This window comes from Littorina saxatilis, linkage group LG16 (genome assembly GCF_037325665.1).
Source record: "Littorina saxatilis isolate snail1 linkage group LG16, US_GU_Lsax_2.0, whole genome shotgun sequence".
NCBI classification, from domain to species: Eukaryota; Metazoa; Mollusca; class Gastropoda; order Littorinimorpha; family Littorinidae; genus Littorina; species Littorina saxatilis.
In genome coordinates this window covers 49,065,170-49,082,354 of record NC_090260.1, presented here as the reverse complement: position 1 = coordinate 49,082,354, position 17,185 = coordinate 49,065,170, and the positions used below count along the sequence as shown (strand labels likewise).

The following is a 17,185-nucleotide window of genomic DNA, read 5'->3' as shown; positions in this document are numbered from 1 at the left end:
TATAATGAGCCAGTACAAAATGCTGCAGAAAAAGTGTAAACAGGTTTTCTGCAGTAAAACAACAGCACCATTTTACTGCAGCATTCTTGATTTCAATTTTACTGCAGTAAAATGTTTTGCTCCAGAAAAACCCGTTGCTTTGGCGAAAGATGATTATGCAGAAATGCTGCAGAAAAGACAGTTTTTCTCCAGTATTTCTGTTTTTCTGCAGAATAACTGAATAATGCCAAAATGCTGAAGAAAAAGTGTAAACAGGTTTTCTCCAGTAAAACAACATCACCGTTTTACTGCAGCATTCTTGATTTCAATTTTACTGCAGTAAAATGTTTTGCTCCAGAAAAAAACGTCGCTCTCGCGAAAGATGACATTATGCAGAAATGCTGCAGAAACAAAGAGTTTTTCTCCAGCATTTCTGTTTTTCTGCAGAATAACTGAATAAAGTCATAATCCGCAAAGGATAGTTCTGTCTCAGTTGTTTGGCTATTTTCTGAGCAGATTGAGAATTATGTTAACGTTTTTGAGCTGTAGAAGTTTCGCGAGTCAAACTCCATCAATCTGTGCCGGTTATTTAGAGAAGAAAAAAAAACCCACACAAATACATCCCAGTCCACCGCATGCAAGCCGTTCTTTCAAACACACACACACACACACACACACACACACACACCACGCTAATAACAGTCCTGCAGCGGTCGGGACACACACACACACACACACACACACACACACACACACACACACACACACACACACACAAATATTGACGGGAGTGGGATTCGTAAATATAAAGTTGTAACTTAGTGAATGTTCACACACAAACATAACAAACAAAGATGGAACAAACCGTGAACCACAGAGCGATTTTAAAGACATACACGCGCGTATGTGTGTAGAGTGTGTGAGTGTGTGTGCGTGCGTTTTTGACAAGGGAGGCAACTTTAACGCGGCCTGCCGAGGCTCCAACAGACTCGTGGTTATTTTACCCTTTTCTGCAGACGCTGCTTCAGGGCAGTAAGCTTCGGCACGGATGACGTCATTTTCTCTTGGGATGACGTCACACTTACCATGGACTGGGCCTTCAAAAGTGTCATCAAGGGTTACTCTATGGCTGACGTCAAATAATAATGACCACACGCAGACGCATGGCTGGGAACTGTTCACTGTTAACAATAAATCCCAAGTGCACCTGACATTTTCAGGCAGTAGAACATCCTTCTGAGAAGGTTTACCGTCTTTCTTTATTTGGTGTTTAACGCCGTTTTCAACCACGAAGGTTATATCGCGACGGGGAAAGGGGGGGAGATGGGATAGAGCCGCTTGTTAATTGTTTCTTGTTCACAAAAGCACTAATCAAAAAATTGCTCCAGGGGCTTGTGAGAAGGTTTAGCATTATGTCTCTCAAACTTAGCTTTCACATTACACTTCATGACAATATTTCCAGTGATGATTGACAGGTTGGTTGCTTGTTTTCTGTTGGTGTTAGTTCAGCTAACTGCTGTCAGTGTTGCTTGGTTGCTATGTATGCAGATTGTGAATTTGATGTGTAGTGTTGGTGTTAGTTCAGCTATCTGCTGTCAGGGTTGTATGGTTGCTATGTATGCAGATTGTGAATGTGATGTGTAGTGTTGGTGTTAGTTCAGCTATCTGCTGTCAGGGTTGTATGGTTGCTATGTATGCAGATTGTGAATGTGATGTGTAGTGTTGGTGTTAGTTCAGCTAACTGCTGTCAGGGTTGTATGGTTGCTATGTATGCAGATTGTGAATTTGATGTGTAGTGTTGGTGTTAGTTCAGCTAACTGCTGTCAGGGTTGTATGGTTGCTATGTATGCAGATTGTGAATGTGATGTGTAGTGTTGGTGTTAGTTCAGCTAACTGCTGTCAGGGTTGTATGGTTGCTGTGTATGCAGATTGTGAATTTGATGTGTAGTGTTGGTGTTAGTTCAGCTAACTGCTGTCAGGGTTGTATGGTTGCTATGTATGCAGATTGTGAATTTGATGTGTAGTGTTGGTGTTAGTTCAGCTAACTGCTGTCAGGGTTGTTTGGTTGCTATGTATGCAGATTGTGAATTTGATGTGTAGTGTTGGCTGTAGTAGTTCAGTAAGCAAGCAACACCGATGCCAATCTGTGAAATGAATTCAGTAAAAGAAACCCAAAACCATAAGTTACACCCCAGTCTGCTGCATGCAAACCATTATTTCAAACACACACTCACATAAACACACTCACACAAAATGACACTTTGCTGTTGTTGTATACCATGACAAACTTTGTTTGTGTTTATTCATTGATGTCTTTAAAGTCGATGGGTTGGGGGCGGGGGGATGAAGGAAAGGGTAACCCTCCCCAGGAGAACAGTCTACACTACATCCTGCTACCCAGGTATTTGTAACTACCCTCACAACCATCAGTGGCGCCATTTGACGCCCCACATTGTCAACTGAAGGGCTGTGTACTGACGTCAGGGTCGCACACCCCACTATTCACACGGTCGGTCAGTCAGTCAGTCAGTCAGTCAGTCAGTCAGTCAGTCAGTCAGTCAGTCAGTCAGTCAGTCAGTCAGTCAGTCAGTCAGTCAGTCAGCCAGCCAGCCAGCCAGCCAGCCAGCCAGCCAGCCAGCCAGCCAGCCAGCCAGCCAGTCAGCCAGCCAGCCAGCCAGTCAGTCAGTCAGTCAGTCAGTCAGTCAGTCAGTCAGTCAGTCAGTCAGTCAGTCAGTCAGTCAGTCAGCCAGCCAGCCAGCCAGCCAGCCAGCCAGCCAGCCAGCCAGCCAGCCAGTCAGTCAGTCCTGGCAAATGTTTCATTACACACAAGCACAAGACTTTGAAACTTCATCTTCAAAAAAATACCCAAAATAAAATGTAATAAAATTGTAAGAACTCCTGATTCTGCTTTATGTAGAAGCAATACACTGTATACATGTGCCATTACTTTCCATTTTCTAAAAATCTGCCATCTCTTCAAATCCTCTTTGCCATTTTGTTTATACCTAATTATCGTTCGCTGCCACACACATTTTTCAAGCTTATTAAAGAGTAGCAAAACAAAACGTTATGACCATTTCAACGCATAAGTGATTGTGAGACCTGATAACAGCTGATCAATTTAACTGCCCTAATTACATGCACAAAACAAAAGTACTTAATGACTTTCATCCTATTTCCATTTACTGTGCTCCGCAGTTAACTCGCTCAACTTATTCCACAATCCGAAATAAGTATGAAATGCCTTCCACTTTTTCACTCAGAAACAAACGTCTCAATATGCAGTTGTACTGCTAAATGCGTTCTTTGAGATGTACAACTCCGCTAGTTCAATGACACAGAGTCAGTTATGTAAACGCTTCACAAAAAGAATGGACGTTTGTCAGATGATGCTGTTTCTGTTACATTTTTCACAACTCCATTTCAAGAAGACAATTTGTTTGGTTGTATGAAAAGCTATGCCAGGCATGAAAACTGAAGAAAGAAAAAAAATACTGAAAACAAAATTCGAAGGCGCGTAGCGCCAAGTTTCGCAGACACAAAGCGCCAAGACTTCTAGGGGGGTCCAGGGGCATGCCCCCCCGGAAATTTTTTTTTTCAAGGGTGCAATTTGGTGCAATCTGGGGCTATCTGAGCCTTAAAATTGGATTCAAACATGGCCCTAAAACTATTTTACTATAACTATGACTAGGAAAAAAAAAAAAAAAAAACGAAAAAAAAAAAATACGGTTTATTTTTTTCAAAAATACGGAAAATACGGAGAATTTTCATGCCTGTATGCTGACAGCAAAATACACGTTCTGCTTTGCATGACGTCACTCCAAGATACAGCCATCCAATAAAAGGGGTGTATACGTTGCACTCACACCATTACGTAGTATCAATAACCATGAACACCCACAATTCAATCATCAAAAGTTGGTGTCATAGACAAAATCTGACCTAACCTAACAACTGAAACATTATCAAGTACAATGCTAATGCATTGAACATTTACCAGACTTTAAAACTGGCTTAAATATTCTAAATTCTGGAGAGAGAAAAAAGAGATGATCTTACAAAGAAAATGGGCTTGTTCAGTCCAATGTAGTATCAATTCATGTCTGCCTAAAATTCGTGTTCTCGCCTCAGTGAGGCACGATTCTGTTCACAGTGTGTGTGTGTATAATCCTCACCTTTAAGGGAAGACATTCAAGCACTTATCAAGATAACTACTTCAACCCCTCAAACATGGCTGAGGGCCCATCTGGGAACAGAATAAGTACAGTCCAACCTGCAGCGCAGACCTAACGACCGCCTCCCGACTACGATCACCTGCTGATAATTACGTTCATCCGAATGGATCCATAGCTGCCAACCTTCTGAAGTCAAAATCCAGGGTCCAGGGGGTCCAGGGGGACCGTTTAGTCTTGAATATGAACAGGGAGAAGTTGTAGAATTCAGGAGATTCCCGGAAAATCCGGGAGGGTTGGCAGCTTATCCCTTATACTGTGTTTTTTTCTACCATATAATTCTCCGTTCCAAACCAACCACCTGTCTGTAACAATAACTTTCTTTCTTTCTTTATTTGGTGTTTAACGTCGTTTTCAACCACGAAGGTTATATCGCGACGGGGAAAGGGGGGAGATGGGATAGAGCCACTTGTTAATTGTTTCTTGTTCACAAAAGCACTAATCAAAAATTTGCTCCAGGGGCTTGCAACGTAGTACAATGTATTACCTTACTGGGAGAATGCAAGTTTCCAGTACAAAGGACTTAACATTTCTTACATACTGCTTGACTAAAATCTTTACAAACATTGACTATATTCTATACAAGAAACACTTAACAAGGGTAAAAAGAGAAACCCGCGGGGGGTCCTTGGGTCAATTTGGGTGGTCGGTATTGACACGTTCCACTGTACTAATATAAAAAATCAGAAAAAAGCCAAACAGTGATGCGGCGGGGACTATTTCTATTGCAAATAAACACAATTTTTGTAAAGCAAAGTCGTGGTTTTGCTGAAGAATGTCAAATGATAGTAGCGCAATGGAATGATTTCATTATCATACAAACACAAAAAAGATAAAGTAAAGAAAATGTATAAAATAACAATTTCTACATTGATTTGATTTCATTTCTTGATCGGCGGGGCTTGACACAAATCTGTTGCAAGAAATAAACAGAAAAGGGTCTTCGTGTTTCGCATGTGCACATTAAAAAAAAAAAAACTCATGAAAAAGACTCATGAATTGTATACGCCTTTTACAATACATTCAACCTATGTACAACAAAAACAGCGGAATGCAAGCAAAAATGAAAAGTTCACAAAAACTCAATATTAGAAGCGATGACAAAGCATATTTTCATAACGACAAACACATGCAAAACTTTATTCAGTATGAACGCAAGATCCGTTAAAGCCTGAATGACTTATACATATGGCAATATTTCCTTGGAAGTTTCAACGGTGGTTTTGAGATGGGCAAATAAAATGAGACATAATTCATCCACGCTATTACTAGGATGAAGAACTATCATGACAAACAAAACCCACCCTACAAGATCAATGCCAATGCCCAATATACAATTAAAATATTCACCGTGGAACAGACACTGATAATATTTCAGTTTCCCAAACAAAAATTGCAATCTGTCATAATTACAACCAACATCAAACCAAGCACAAAAAGACTTCAATGTTCATTCTATGATATCTGTCACACAATCTCTGTTCATACTGCTATCATTTACACAAACATTACTTTGAATAAAACTACAAGTTTTTCATTGAAACATGATCGAAAAGATGTTAAAAATGATAATTATTAACAACTTTTCACAAACAATTTTTACACTGTACCCACTGTTTTTGCAAATAGCAATGCAGTTATGCTGTGACCAAAATCAAAACAGCTTGTTAAAACTTGGTTACAAAAGCTCAGTACAATATTGAACAAAGGCAGCTTGCACCAGCCAGGCTACATGGCAAATCAATAAATAAATACATCTTCATCAGACGTCATCCCTTCTCCATCTCTTTGCATCCAATATCACAGTAACTGCGAGTGAAACAGACTAGCAGCGTTTCGCGAAACGGGCACCCTGGACAGTGAAAGGGAGGCAAGCAACATCTGTGTATAGTTTTGACCACAACAACGCACAGAAAGGATACTCTACGAGTGTATGTACATCTGGAACAACACGTCTTCATGGGACCGTTTGGTGGTATGTGTACTCTTCAAGTCAAACATTCTGTTAACTAGTAAAAAAAACAATTGAGAGAAAAAAAATTTTTTTTTAGTGTTTTATGGGACAGTCTGGTTGTACTCTTCAAGACAAAAGTTGCGTTAACTAGTAAAGAAACAAAAAAAAGAAAATGATTAATCTTTCTTTATTTGGTGTTTAACGTCGTTTTCAACCACGAAGGTTATATCGCGACGGGGAAAGGGGGGGGAGATGGGATAGAGCCACTTGTTAATTGTTTCTTGTTCACAAAAGCACTAATAAAAAAATTGCTCCAGGGGCTTGCAACGTAGTACAATGTATTACCTTACTGGGAGAATGCAAGTTTCCAGTACAAAGGACTTAACATTTCTTACATACTGCTTGACTAAAATCTTTACAAACATTGACTATATTCTATACAAGAAACACTTAACAAGGGTAAAAAGAGAAACAGAATCCGTTAGTCGTCTCTTACGACATGCTGGGGAGCATCGGGTAAATTCTTCAAGACAAAAGTTCCGTTAACTAGTAAAGAAACGAGAAGAAAAAAAAAAGAAAAAAAGAATATGATTAAAAGTGTTCTTGTTTTATGCTTCAATTTCAATACAGTGTGGCCGCAGTTCCTGTGATTCAGTCCAATGCACAACAGACGCAGAATGAATCCCTGTACTGTGGAACCTGACTTAACAGACCCCAAAATTTAGGACCACATACATGATCAAAAAAAGAGCGTATGTTTTAAATTCCATGTGAATTTCTTCTCAGTTTCAACTCGTTGCCTTTCAAGAAACTTGAGAAGAATTAAATCACAGACTGTAACGCAACATATCCGTCCTGAAAAACAAACGCAGATAGTTCTACAAGAACTTCTAGTCTAAAGCTTGGAGCTGCACGAGTTGAAATACCTTGGCAGATACAGATAACCATCACAAACTACAGCCTGACACATTAGTCCCTGAACAGCAAAAAAACACAGACAACTCTACAAGCGCTTTCGGTCTACAGCTAGCTAAAAGCGACATGTTTGAAACACCCAGGCAGACACAGAAAACCCTGCCACTTTGAAACAACCCTACTAAACAACCCTACTAAACAACCCTACTAAACAACTGGTGTTGTTAAGACTGTAAAAACTGCGTTTTCATAACACCGCAGTCTTTTTTCACAACCGTTTTATTTCTCAAAACTCACTCATTTGGTATGAATAAGTCAACTGAACGCAATAAACTGTACCAAAAACTTATCCTGATATCCACATATCACCGATATCAACTATTTACAACTGGACCAAAAGCGTATTAACAATTCTTGACAAATCTCAACGGGTGTCAAATTCTTTATCAATCATTGCTCATAAATACAAGCAATGTTTTCTAAAGCACGTCCATTTTTGGGGAAAAAAAACAAGAACCAGTTTTACACAGCTGATGCTATTTGGTGGCTTGAAAAGCTAACAGTAACAGTGTCATTGCATACGTAGTAACAGCAGAAATGGAGGTACAGAAACGAGGCAGGCAGCTATAAAGCGACTGGTACGGCGGCCTCGCACACAAGACAGAAGGCACTAAATCTAGTGAGTGTGACGAGGAGCAAGCTTGTGACAGCACACACCAGTGGGTCACGTTACACAGTCAGCGTGTACCAAGCTTGTGACATCTCAAGCCAGTGAGTCACGTTACACAGTCAGCGTGTACCAAGCTTGTGACATCACAAGCCAGTGAGTCACGTTACACAGTCAGCATGTACCAAGCTTGTGACATCACACGCCAGTGAGTCACATTACACAGTCAGCGTGTACCAAGCTTGTGACATCACAAGCCAGTGAGTCACGTTACACAGTCAGCGTGTACCAAGCTTGTGACAGCACACGCCAGTGAGTCACGTTACACAGTCAGCGTGTACCAAGCTTGTGACAGCTTACGCCAGTGAGTCACGTTACACAGTCAGCGTGTACCAAGCTTGTGACAGCACACGCCAGTGAGTCACGTTACACAGTCAGCGTGTACCAAGCTTGTGACAGCACACGCCAGTGGGTCACGTTACACTGTCAGCGTGTATCATGCTTATGGAAGCCGACTGACACACTTCACATGACAATCAAAAGCATGCTTGTGACAGCACATTACACATTACACAGACTGAAACAACACAGTCACATATTTATTTATTAAGGAGATTTCTATATTCATAAATGACTCTCTTGATAATCTTCATTTTGCACAAACGTGTCGCTTAAAACATCACATCACATCCACTCAGCAGACGTGGTTAAATGACAAACTTGATGACAATGTTAAATGACAAACTTGATGACAACGAAGAAAGAATCTCCCACAGTTTATACGCATATTCTTAACTTCATGATAAAATGCGTAACCCTGAACACATGCTAAACAGTTCATGCATAATTACCTGCAAAATGCCGTCAACATTTCTATGTGACTCACAAACATTTGGTGTGCACTTGTAGTGAAAGTGTAAGAAGTATAACACTCAGCAAAATGACATGACTACCCTTCAGCTTTTACTGTGACTACCCTTCAGCTTTTACTGTGACTACCCTTCAGCTTTTACTGTGACTACCCTTCAGCTTTTACTGTGTATCCAGCATGACGCCGTGTTCTCTGAGACCGTATCTACAAGAGTAACAGACTCCACGGAACGCATACAGACATCATTCTCTGGCGCTACACAGGACGAGAACCTACAAGAATAAACTGTAACTGGAGACGACTACATCCACAGACAATATTGAGGTATTGGTGATACTCAAACCTGCCCTGGCGACCACCTCTTGATAACGACCAATTACTCAAAACGACAATCCTGAAGGATCCTTTAAGAGTGTGTTGTCCATGATGTGCCTTTCCATAGCAACAACCTGTCTATAACAGCCTATTTTGGTCAGCCTGTTGGTGGTCGTTAGAGACAGGTTCGACTGCATCATCACTAACTAAAACATCATCACTCCACGACTCTGCCCGTACTTTCAACACAGATGAGATGTGTTTTCAGAGACAGAAATCCGTCAGAGCGACAGACAGAGGGTGGTGGCACTCCAGAAATGTAAGAGCGACACTGTTGCCTTAGGTGGTCGTAAGAGACAGGTACGACTGTATTATCACTACCTGAAACATCACTACCTGAAACATCACCACCTGAAACATCACTACCTGAAACATCACTACCTGAAACATCACTACCTGAAACATCACTACCTGAAACATCACTACCTGAAACATCACTACCTGAAACATCACTACCTGAAACATCACTACCTGAAACATCACTACCTGAAACATCACTACCTGAAACATCACTACCTGAAACATCACCACCTGAAACATCACTACCTGAAACATCACTACCTGAAACATCACTACCTGAAACGTCACTACCCTACAACTTTGCCAACTCTACAACTGGTCTGGGAGACAGAAATCCGCCAGAGCGACAGACAGACAGATGGTGGTACTGTATAGCGCTAGAGGAATGTTGGGGGAGTGTTTACAGCTTCTTGAGGAAGCCTAGATGCAGCTGCTCGGGGACGTCGATGGAGTCGAGCAGGATGCTGGAAGGGTTGAAAGGGAAGGTGACAGGGAAAGAGAACTTGGTGTCCATCAGCAGAGTGTTCCCCCCTGTCTGCGCCATGTCGGCCCGCTGTTTCAAGCGCGCCTGGATCTTGCGGATGAAGGGGATGGGAACTCGCTCCTCGAACTCGTCCACCGGTGTGTACAGGTTGAGGATTTTCACGATCTGAAAACAAACGCAAAATATTATCATCTACATGTCCAGCATACAGGGTGACTCAGTCTTTAAACTATATAAGATTCCAGCTTACAGGGTGACTCAGTCTTTAAACTATATAAGATTCCAGCTTACAGGGTGACTCGGTCTTTAAACTATATAAGATTCCAGCATACAGGGTGACTCAGTCTTTAAACTATATAAGATTCCAGCATACAGGGTGACTCAGTCTTTAAACTATATAAGATTCCAGCTTTCCTGCACGGTAGGCCTCATTAGCTGCAAAAATGCGTTTCCTACCAAGTACAAGAAAGATTGTGAGCTAAGAAGACATTTCACAGTGTATAGACTCTGCGAAACTTCTACAGCTGTTCAAGACACACAACAAAACACACACACACACACACACACACACTCTCTCTCTCTTTCTCTCTGTCACAGTCTCTCTTTCTCTGCAGAAACCAGTACATACGGCCACTCTTATCTCTCTATAGTAGCTCTTTGCAGGGAACATGCAATCTTCAGAAATAACTGTCAGGATGTCCAAGCATTGTGGACGAGTTGCACCCCATGTTAGCGAGTCAAACAATAACACACTGTCAACCAGTTAAAACCAGCAATCACAGTGAAAAACTGACTCCCAATGTTAACCTCTCTCTCTCTCTCTCTCTCTCTCTCTCTCTCTCTCTCTCTCTCTCTCACACACACATTCATACACACTCTCTCTCTGTCCCACAAACTCTCTCTTTCACACATACACATTCTCTCTCTCTCTCTCTCTCTCTCACTTGCACACGTGCATACACACACACAAGGCAACCCCCACCTGAGCCATGGTGAGTTTGGAGCACATTTCACAGATGCTGTCGACATCGGTGTCCGTCTTCCTGGCCTGCAGGAGCTGAGAGGCCTGAACGATGGGGTCCAGAGCTGACTGCGCCCCGGACTCGTTGAGCTTGTTGTCTCTCAGCCACTGCTCCATGTGACTCAGGTTGTATCTGTAACAAGTTGACATGCAGTATAAATACATGCGTGCGTGCGAGCGTGCAGACAGTCGCAAAGTAACATTCCTGGATCCAGACTTGAAAGGCTTTATGGTTTCACAGGCATGAAATTCAACTGAAGTAACATCTGGTCTTTGCTTGCAGCACCTCCATAGTTACAGCTGTTTGGCAGAAAGCCCCCTCCCGCCCCCCATGCTTAAAACTATCTTTGATTTGTGTGAAGCTTTCAAGACAGAAAATGGGGATACCCCCTGCCCACACTTTTCTTTAGAGAGATAACGCTTGGCCTGCAACGCAACCGTGACTTGTTTTAATGTCACGTCATTCAACTTTTCTGTTGGAGAAATATCATGAGCAAACTTCAACCTTTCACACTAACGTTCAAGCCCCATTCTTTTTTGCCCTGAGAATATAACCTTTCACACTAACGTTCAAGCCCCATTCTTTTTTGCCCTGAGAATATAACCTTTCACACTAACGTTCAAGCCCCATTCTTTTTTGCCCTGAGAATATAACCTTTCACACTAACGTTCAAGCCCCATTCTTTTTTGCCCTGAGAATATAACCTTTCACACTAACGTTCAAGCCCCATTCTTTTTTGCCCTGAGAATATAACCTTTCACACTAACGTTCAAGCCCCATTCTTTTTTGCCCTGAGAATATAACCTTTCACACTAACGTTCAAGCCCCATTCTTTTTTGCCCTGAGAATATAACCTTTCACACTAACGTTCAAGCCCCATTCTTTTTTGCCCTGAGAATATAACCTTTCACACTAACGTTCAAGCCCCATTCTTTTTTGCCCTGAGAATATAACCTTTCACACTAACGTTCAAGCCCCATTCTTTTTTGCCCTGAGAATATAACCTTTCACACTAACGTTCAAGCCCCATTCTTTTTTGCCCTGAGAATATAACCTTTCACACTAACGTTCAAGCCCCATTCTTTTTTGCCCTGAGAATATAACCTTTCACACTAACGTTCAAGCCCCATTCTTTTTTGCCCTGAGAATATAACCTTTCACACTAACGTTCAAGCCCCATTCTTTTTTGCCCTGAGAATATAACCTTTCACACTAACGTTCAAGCCCCATTCTTTTTTGCCCTGAGAATATAACCTTTCACACTAACGTTCAAGCCCCATTCTTTTTTGCCCTGAGAATATAACCTTTCACACTAACGTTCAAGCCCCATTCTTTTTTGCCCTGAGAATATAACCTTTCACACTAACGTTCAAGCCCCATTCTTTTTTGCCCTGAGAATATAACCTTTCACACTAACGTTCAAGCCCCATTCTTTTTTGCCCTGAGAATATAACCTTTCACACTAACGTTCAAGCCCCATTCTTTTTTGCCCTGAGAATATAACCTTTCACACTAACGTTCAAGCCCCATTCTTTTTTGCCCTGAGAATATAACCTTTCACACTAACGTTCAAGCCCCATTCTTTTTTGCCCTGAGAATATAACCTTTCACACTAACGTTCAAGCCCCATTCTTTTTTGCCCTGAGAATATAACCTTTCACACTAACGTTCAAGCCCCATTCTTTTTTGCCCTGAGAATATAACCTTTCACACTAACGTTCAAGCCCCATTCTTTTTTGCCCTGAGAATATAACCTTTCACACTAACGTTCAAGCCCCATTCTTTTTTGCCCTGAGAATATAACCTTTCACACTAACGTTCAAGCCCCATTCTTTTTTGCCCTGAGAATATAACCTTTCACACTAACGTTCAAGCCCCATTCTTTTTTGCCCTGAGAATATAACCTTCCACACAAACGTTCAAGCCCCATTCTTTTTTGCCCTGAGAATATAACCTTTCACACTAACGTTCAAGCCCCATTCTTTTTTGCCCTGAGAATATAACCTTTCACACTAACGTTCAAGCCCCATTCTTTTTTGCCCTGAGAATATAACCTTTCACACTAACGTTCAAGCCCCATTCTTTTTTGCCCTGAGAATATAACCTTTCACACTAACGTTCAAGCCCCATTCTTTTTTGCCCTGAGAATATAACCTTCCACACTAACGTTCAAGCCCCATTCTTTTTTGCCCTGAGAATATTCATAGTGCAGGTTGGACGTATGGATTAATGACTGGGACAGTTCACATCGACATTTATTATTGTTCCGCCTTTTGCCCCCGTGACCTACCTGATTTGCATGCCCTTGGACCAGTTACACATGTCCTTTCCCCCATGACCTACCTGATTTGCATGCCCTTGGACCAGTTACACATGTCTTTGCGTAGCAGCAGGTTGTTGAGGGCCCCGGCACACATGAAGTAGTACAGCTGCCTGAATATCTGCTTGACTAGCTCGGGGTCCACCGCATGCTGCGTCATGATGCGCATGTAGCTGTTGAGCTGCACACACAGACAACACAACATTGGGTATCTTACACTGTCACACACAGACAACACAACATTGGGTATCTTACACTGTAGCCTGGTCAATTGCATTATATCTGATAGAAGCTACTTTTATCAATGCAAAGAATGACTCCGAGGACATTAAAGCCAACTTCTTCTGTCTTCTTCTGCGTTCGTGGGCTGAAACTCTCACGTACACTCGTGTTTTTTGCACGAGTGAAATTTTACGTGTATGACCTTTTTTAACCCCGCCATTTAGGCAGCCATACGCCGTTTTCGGAGGAAGCATGCTGGGTATTTTCGTGTTTCTATAACCCACCGAACTCTGACATGGATTACAGGATCTTTTTCGTGCGCACTTGGTCTTGTGCTTGCGTGTACACACGGGGGTGTTCGGACACCGAGGAGAGTCTGCACACAAAGTTGACTCTGAGAAATAAATCTCTCGCCGAACGTGGGGTCGAACTCACGCTGACAGCGGCCAACTGGATACAAATCCAGCGCGCTACCGACTGAGCTACATCCCCGCCCATTAAAGCCTACACAATTTGGTCGTTTGTTGAAGGACAAAAGCAACACCACTCGATTGGAGGTCATTCCAGCCTGTCTCTTTCATGTTCAAAATAGCAGCGCAAATTTTTTCTTTCTAATCAGCCTCCAAACATAACGGAAACCATGAATGCCACAACAAGCACGATGACAAAAACAACTTACAGTGTTGTTGATGTCTGATGTTGATGTCATGTCATATATGTACCTGAATAAAAAAATAAAAAAATAAAAATAAAAAAAATAAAAAAACTTACAGTGCGCATAAGCTGGTCAAGGGAGTGCATCGCGTCTTTCTCGTCGTCCAGCTCACGTGCGTTACTGGATGATCTGCCCCTGAGTCCCGCGGGCTTGCTGGCCGTCAGTCCTGCGATAGCCTCGTGCTCCAGTATTGCCGGTACTGTGGACATAGCAACATCATCCTCAATCATCATCATCGTCGTTGTCATCGTCATCCTCATCATCGTCATCATCATTATCGTCATCATCATCATCATTAATCGTCATCATCATCGTTCTCGTCATCATCATAATCATCATAATCATCATCATCATCATTAATCATCATCGTTCTCGTCATCATCATCATCATCATCATCATCATCATCATCATCATCAGCACCAGCACCTACCGATGTTGGGCTGCACCAGCTCCTCCATGAGCTTGATGAGCGTCTGGTAGATCCAGATGGCAAGGTCAGAGAACACCTGGCGGTACTCGGACAGGTCAAAGTTGCGTAGACACATCTCGTTCTGACGGGGCTGGTTGTCCACCTGGAATTGCTGGACACACAAAGAGTGACGTGTAAAACACATGGAGCTGTTTCATCGTACAGCAGCCTTATATTTCATCGTACAGCAGCCTTATATTTCATCGTACAGCAGCCTTATGTTTCATCGTACAGCAGCCTTATGTTTCATCGTACAGCAGCCTTATGTTTCATCGTACAGCAGCCTTATGTTTCATCGTACAGCAGCCTTATGTTTCATCGTACAGCAGCCTTATGTTTCATCGTACAGCAGCCTTATGTTTCATCGTACAGCAGCCTTATGTTTCTTGGCGTGACCCAAACGTCAGCCAATAAGGGATGCGGTCGAGTTTGACAGCGAAACAGGCACTGGTCATTGGGCAAAATAAAAAGATATGTTGGTTTAGGGTAACCCGACCAACCCTATTTTTTTCCCGCCGACTCTAAAACTCATTTCTCAAAAAAAATCCACAAAAAACAACCTCTGGCACATTTTTCGAACCACACTGAGACTAAAAATAAAAAATAAAATAAAAAGTCGACCTACCGACCCTATTTTTTGGGGTCATGTTACCCTAAACCAACGTAACTTTTTGTTTGGCCTCAGCAAAGAAATGTGGGATGACAAAGTTATAGAAGACGATCTGTACAAGACACATTTTCAGCCAAAGTTTACTTCAAATGAATCTAGAGTTGAAATACTTTTTCACCATCTCATGCGCCAAAACCGTTGTATTAAAGAAAGTTTCGTCTTTCACTACAGTCACCACTTTCACTACAGTCACCACTTTCACTACAGTCACCACTTTCACTACAGTCACCACTTTCCCTACAGTCACCACTTTCCCTACAGTCACCACTTTCACTACAGTCACCACTTTCACTACAGTCACCACTTTCACTACAGTCACCACTTTCACTACAGTCACCACTTTCACTACAGTCACCACTTTCACTACAGTCACCATTTTCACTACAGTTACCACTTTCACTACAGTCACCACTTTCAGTACAGTCACCATTTTTGCTTTCTCGGGCATAAGCTTCTGCCTTTGTGAGCATGCCGTTTCTTACACGCAGTGATAACAAATTCTTTTTATTTCGTTTTTTTTTGCCATGCATATAATTGTGGGGCTTTTAATTTCATAAACATTTGTTTGTTTGTTTGTTTGTTTCCTTAACGCCCAGCCGACCACGAAGGGCCATATCAGGGCGGTGCTGCTTTGACATATAACGTGCGCCACACACAAGACAGAAGTCGCAGCACAGGCTTCATGTCTCACCCAGTCACATTATTCTGACACAGGACCAACCAGTCCTAGCACTAACCCCATAATGCCAGACGCCAGGCGGAGCAGCCACTAGATTGCCAATTTTAAAGTCTTAGGTATGACCCGGCCGGGGTTCGAACCCACGACCTCCCGATCACGGGGCGGACGCCTTACCACTAGGCCAACCGTGCCGGTCTTTCATAAACATGTATCCCCCAATACATACAACTTTCAATTCAAACATGATCACTTAAAGTTGGCCAAAAAATGAGATTTTTGTACAGTAGTCAATCAGTTGGTAACAAGTTCTTAGGGCACTCACACTGCGAAACGTGCTGTTGTTCACACAGCGTAATGATCTCATTTACAAAGGGAAGTAAACACTGTAAATGTAGGCGACATGTACAACAAGAGTAAGTGAGAGTTATTTGGAACAATCTTCTGGCACCTGAGAGAATGTGTTAATTGTTTTACCTGTGAGGAACAGGGCCATACATGCAGAGAGAGAGAGAGAACTCAGAACTTTATTACATAAGGATAGGGGAGAGAGAGAGAGAGAGAGAGAGAGAGAGAGAGAGAGAGAGAGAGAGAGAGAGAGAGAGAGAGAGAGAGAGAGAGAGAGAGAGAGAGAGAGAGAGAGAGACAGAGAGAGAGAGAGAGAGAGAGAGAGAGAGAGAGAGAGAGAGAGAGAGAGAGAGAGAGAGAGAGAGAGAGAGAGAGAGAGAGAGAGCTGACCTTTTCCCCGCTGTACTGTTTCAAGGTGTGCATCAGACGACAGGTGTTGGCCAGCCACAGGGTGATCCGCTCCAGGTCATCCCCGTGTTTCTGATCACAACAGTCAATCACACAAACAATCAGTCAAGCAATGAGTCAGTCAAACAAACAAGCAATCACTCAAACATTCAATCAATCAACAAACCAACTAGTCCATCAAGCAATCAATCAGTAATTCAAGCAATCAGTCAATCGATCAACAACATGGTGCAAGCACGGTAAATGACTGCGGCGTCTCTCTGTGACAGCACTGCAGCATGTGCACTGACCTTGATTGTTTTCTTGATGCCGTTGATGGTGCCGGTGAGGAGCGACTTGACCTTGTCGTCGTCGTTGATGTAGTCGGTGTGGCGCACACACATGAAGAGGACGTAGGAAGGCAGGCCCGGTATCAGCCCCGCCGCCAGCTTGGGCTTGAGGTCTGAACAAGCAACACACAAGTCCCGTCAAGCGATATCAACACATTCAGTCTACCGGTATCAGCCCCGCCGCCAGCTTGGGCTTGAGGTCTGAACAAGCAATACACAAGTTGCGTC

General features: G+C 42.5%; 1 protein-coding gene across 3 annotated transcripts in view; it reads right to left on the bottom strand.

Moving 5' to 3' along the window:
* Positions 1 to 2,239: 2,239 nt before the first annotated feature.
* LOC138951143 (unconventional myosin-Va-like) overlaps positions 2,240 to 17,185 on the bottom strand; it is a 38,692-nt gene continuing 23,746 nt past the window's right edge. For 2 of the 3 annotated variants that reach the window (XM_070322785.1, XM_070322786.1), the window contains 7 exons: positions 16,919 to 17,070; positions 16,611 to 16,700; positions 14,488 to 14,638; positions 14,113 to 14,255; positions 13,143 to 13,300; positions 10,760 to 10,931; positions 2,240 to 9,942 (listed from right to left, as the gene is read on the bottom strand). In XM_070322785.1, the coding sequence (XP_070178886.1) occupies positions 9,694 to 9,942; positions 10,760 to 10,931; positions 13,143 to 13,300; positions 14,113 to 14,255; positions 14,488 to 14,638; positions 16,611 to 16,700; positions 16,919 to 17,070 (1,115 nt within the window). In that variant the 3' untranslated portion in view covers positions 2,240 to 9,693. The remainder of the gene's footprint in view (positions 9,943 to 10,759; positions 10,932 to 13,142; positions 13,301 to 14,112; positions 14,256 to 14,487; positions 14,639 to 16,610; positions 16,701 to 16,918; positions 17,071 to 17,185) is intronic. The other variant, XR_011451010.1, reaches the window with a different exon arrangement.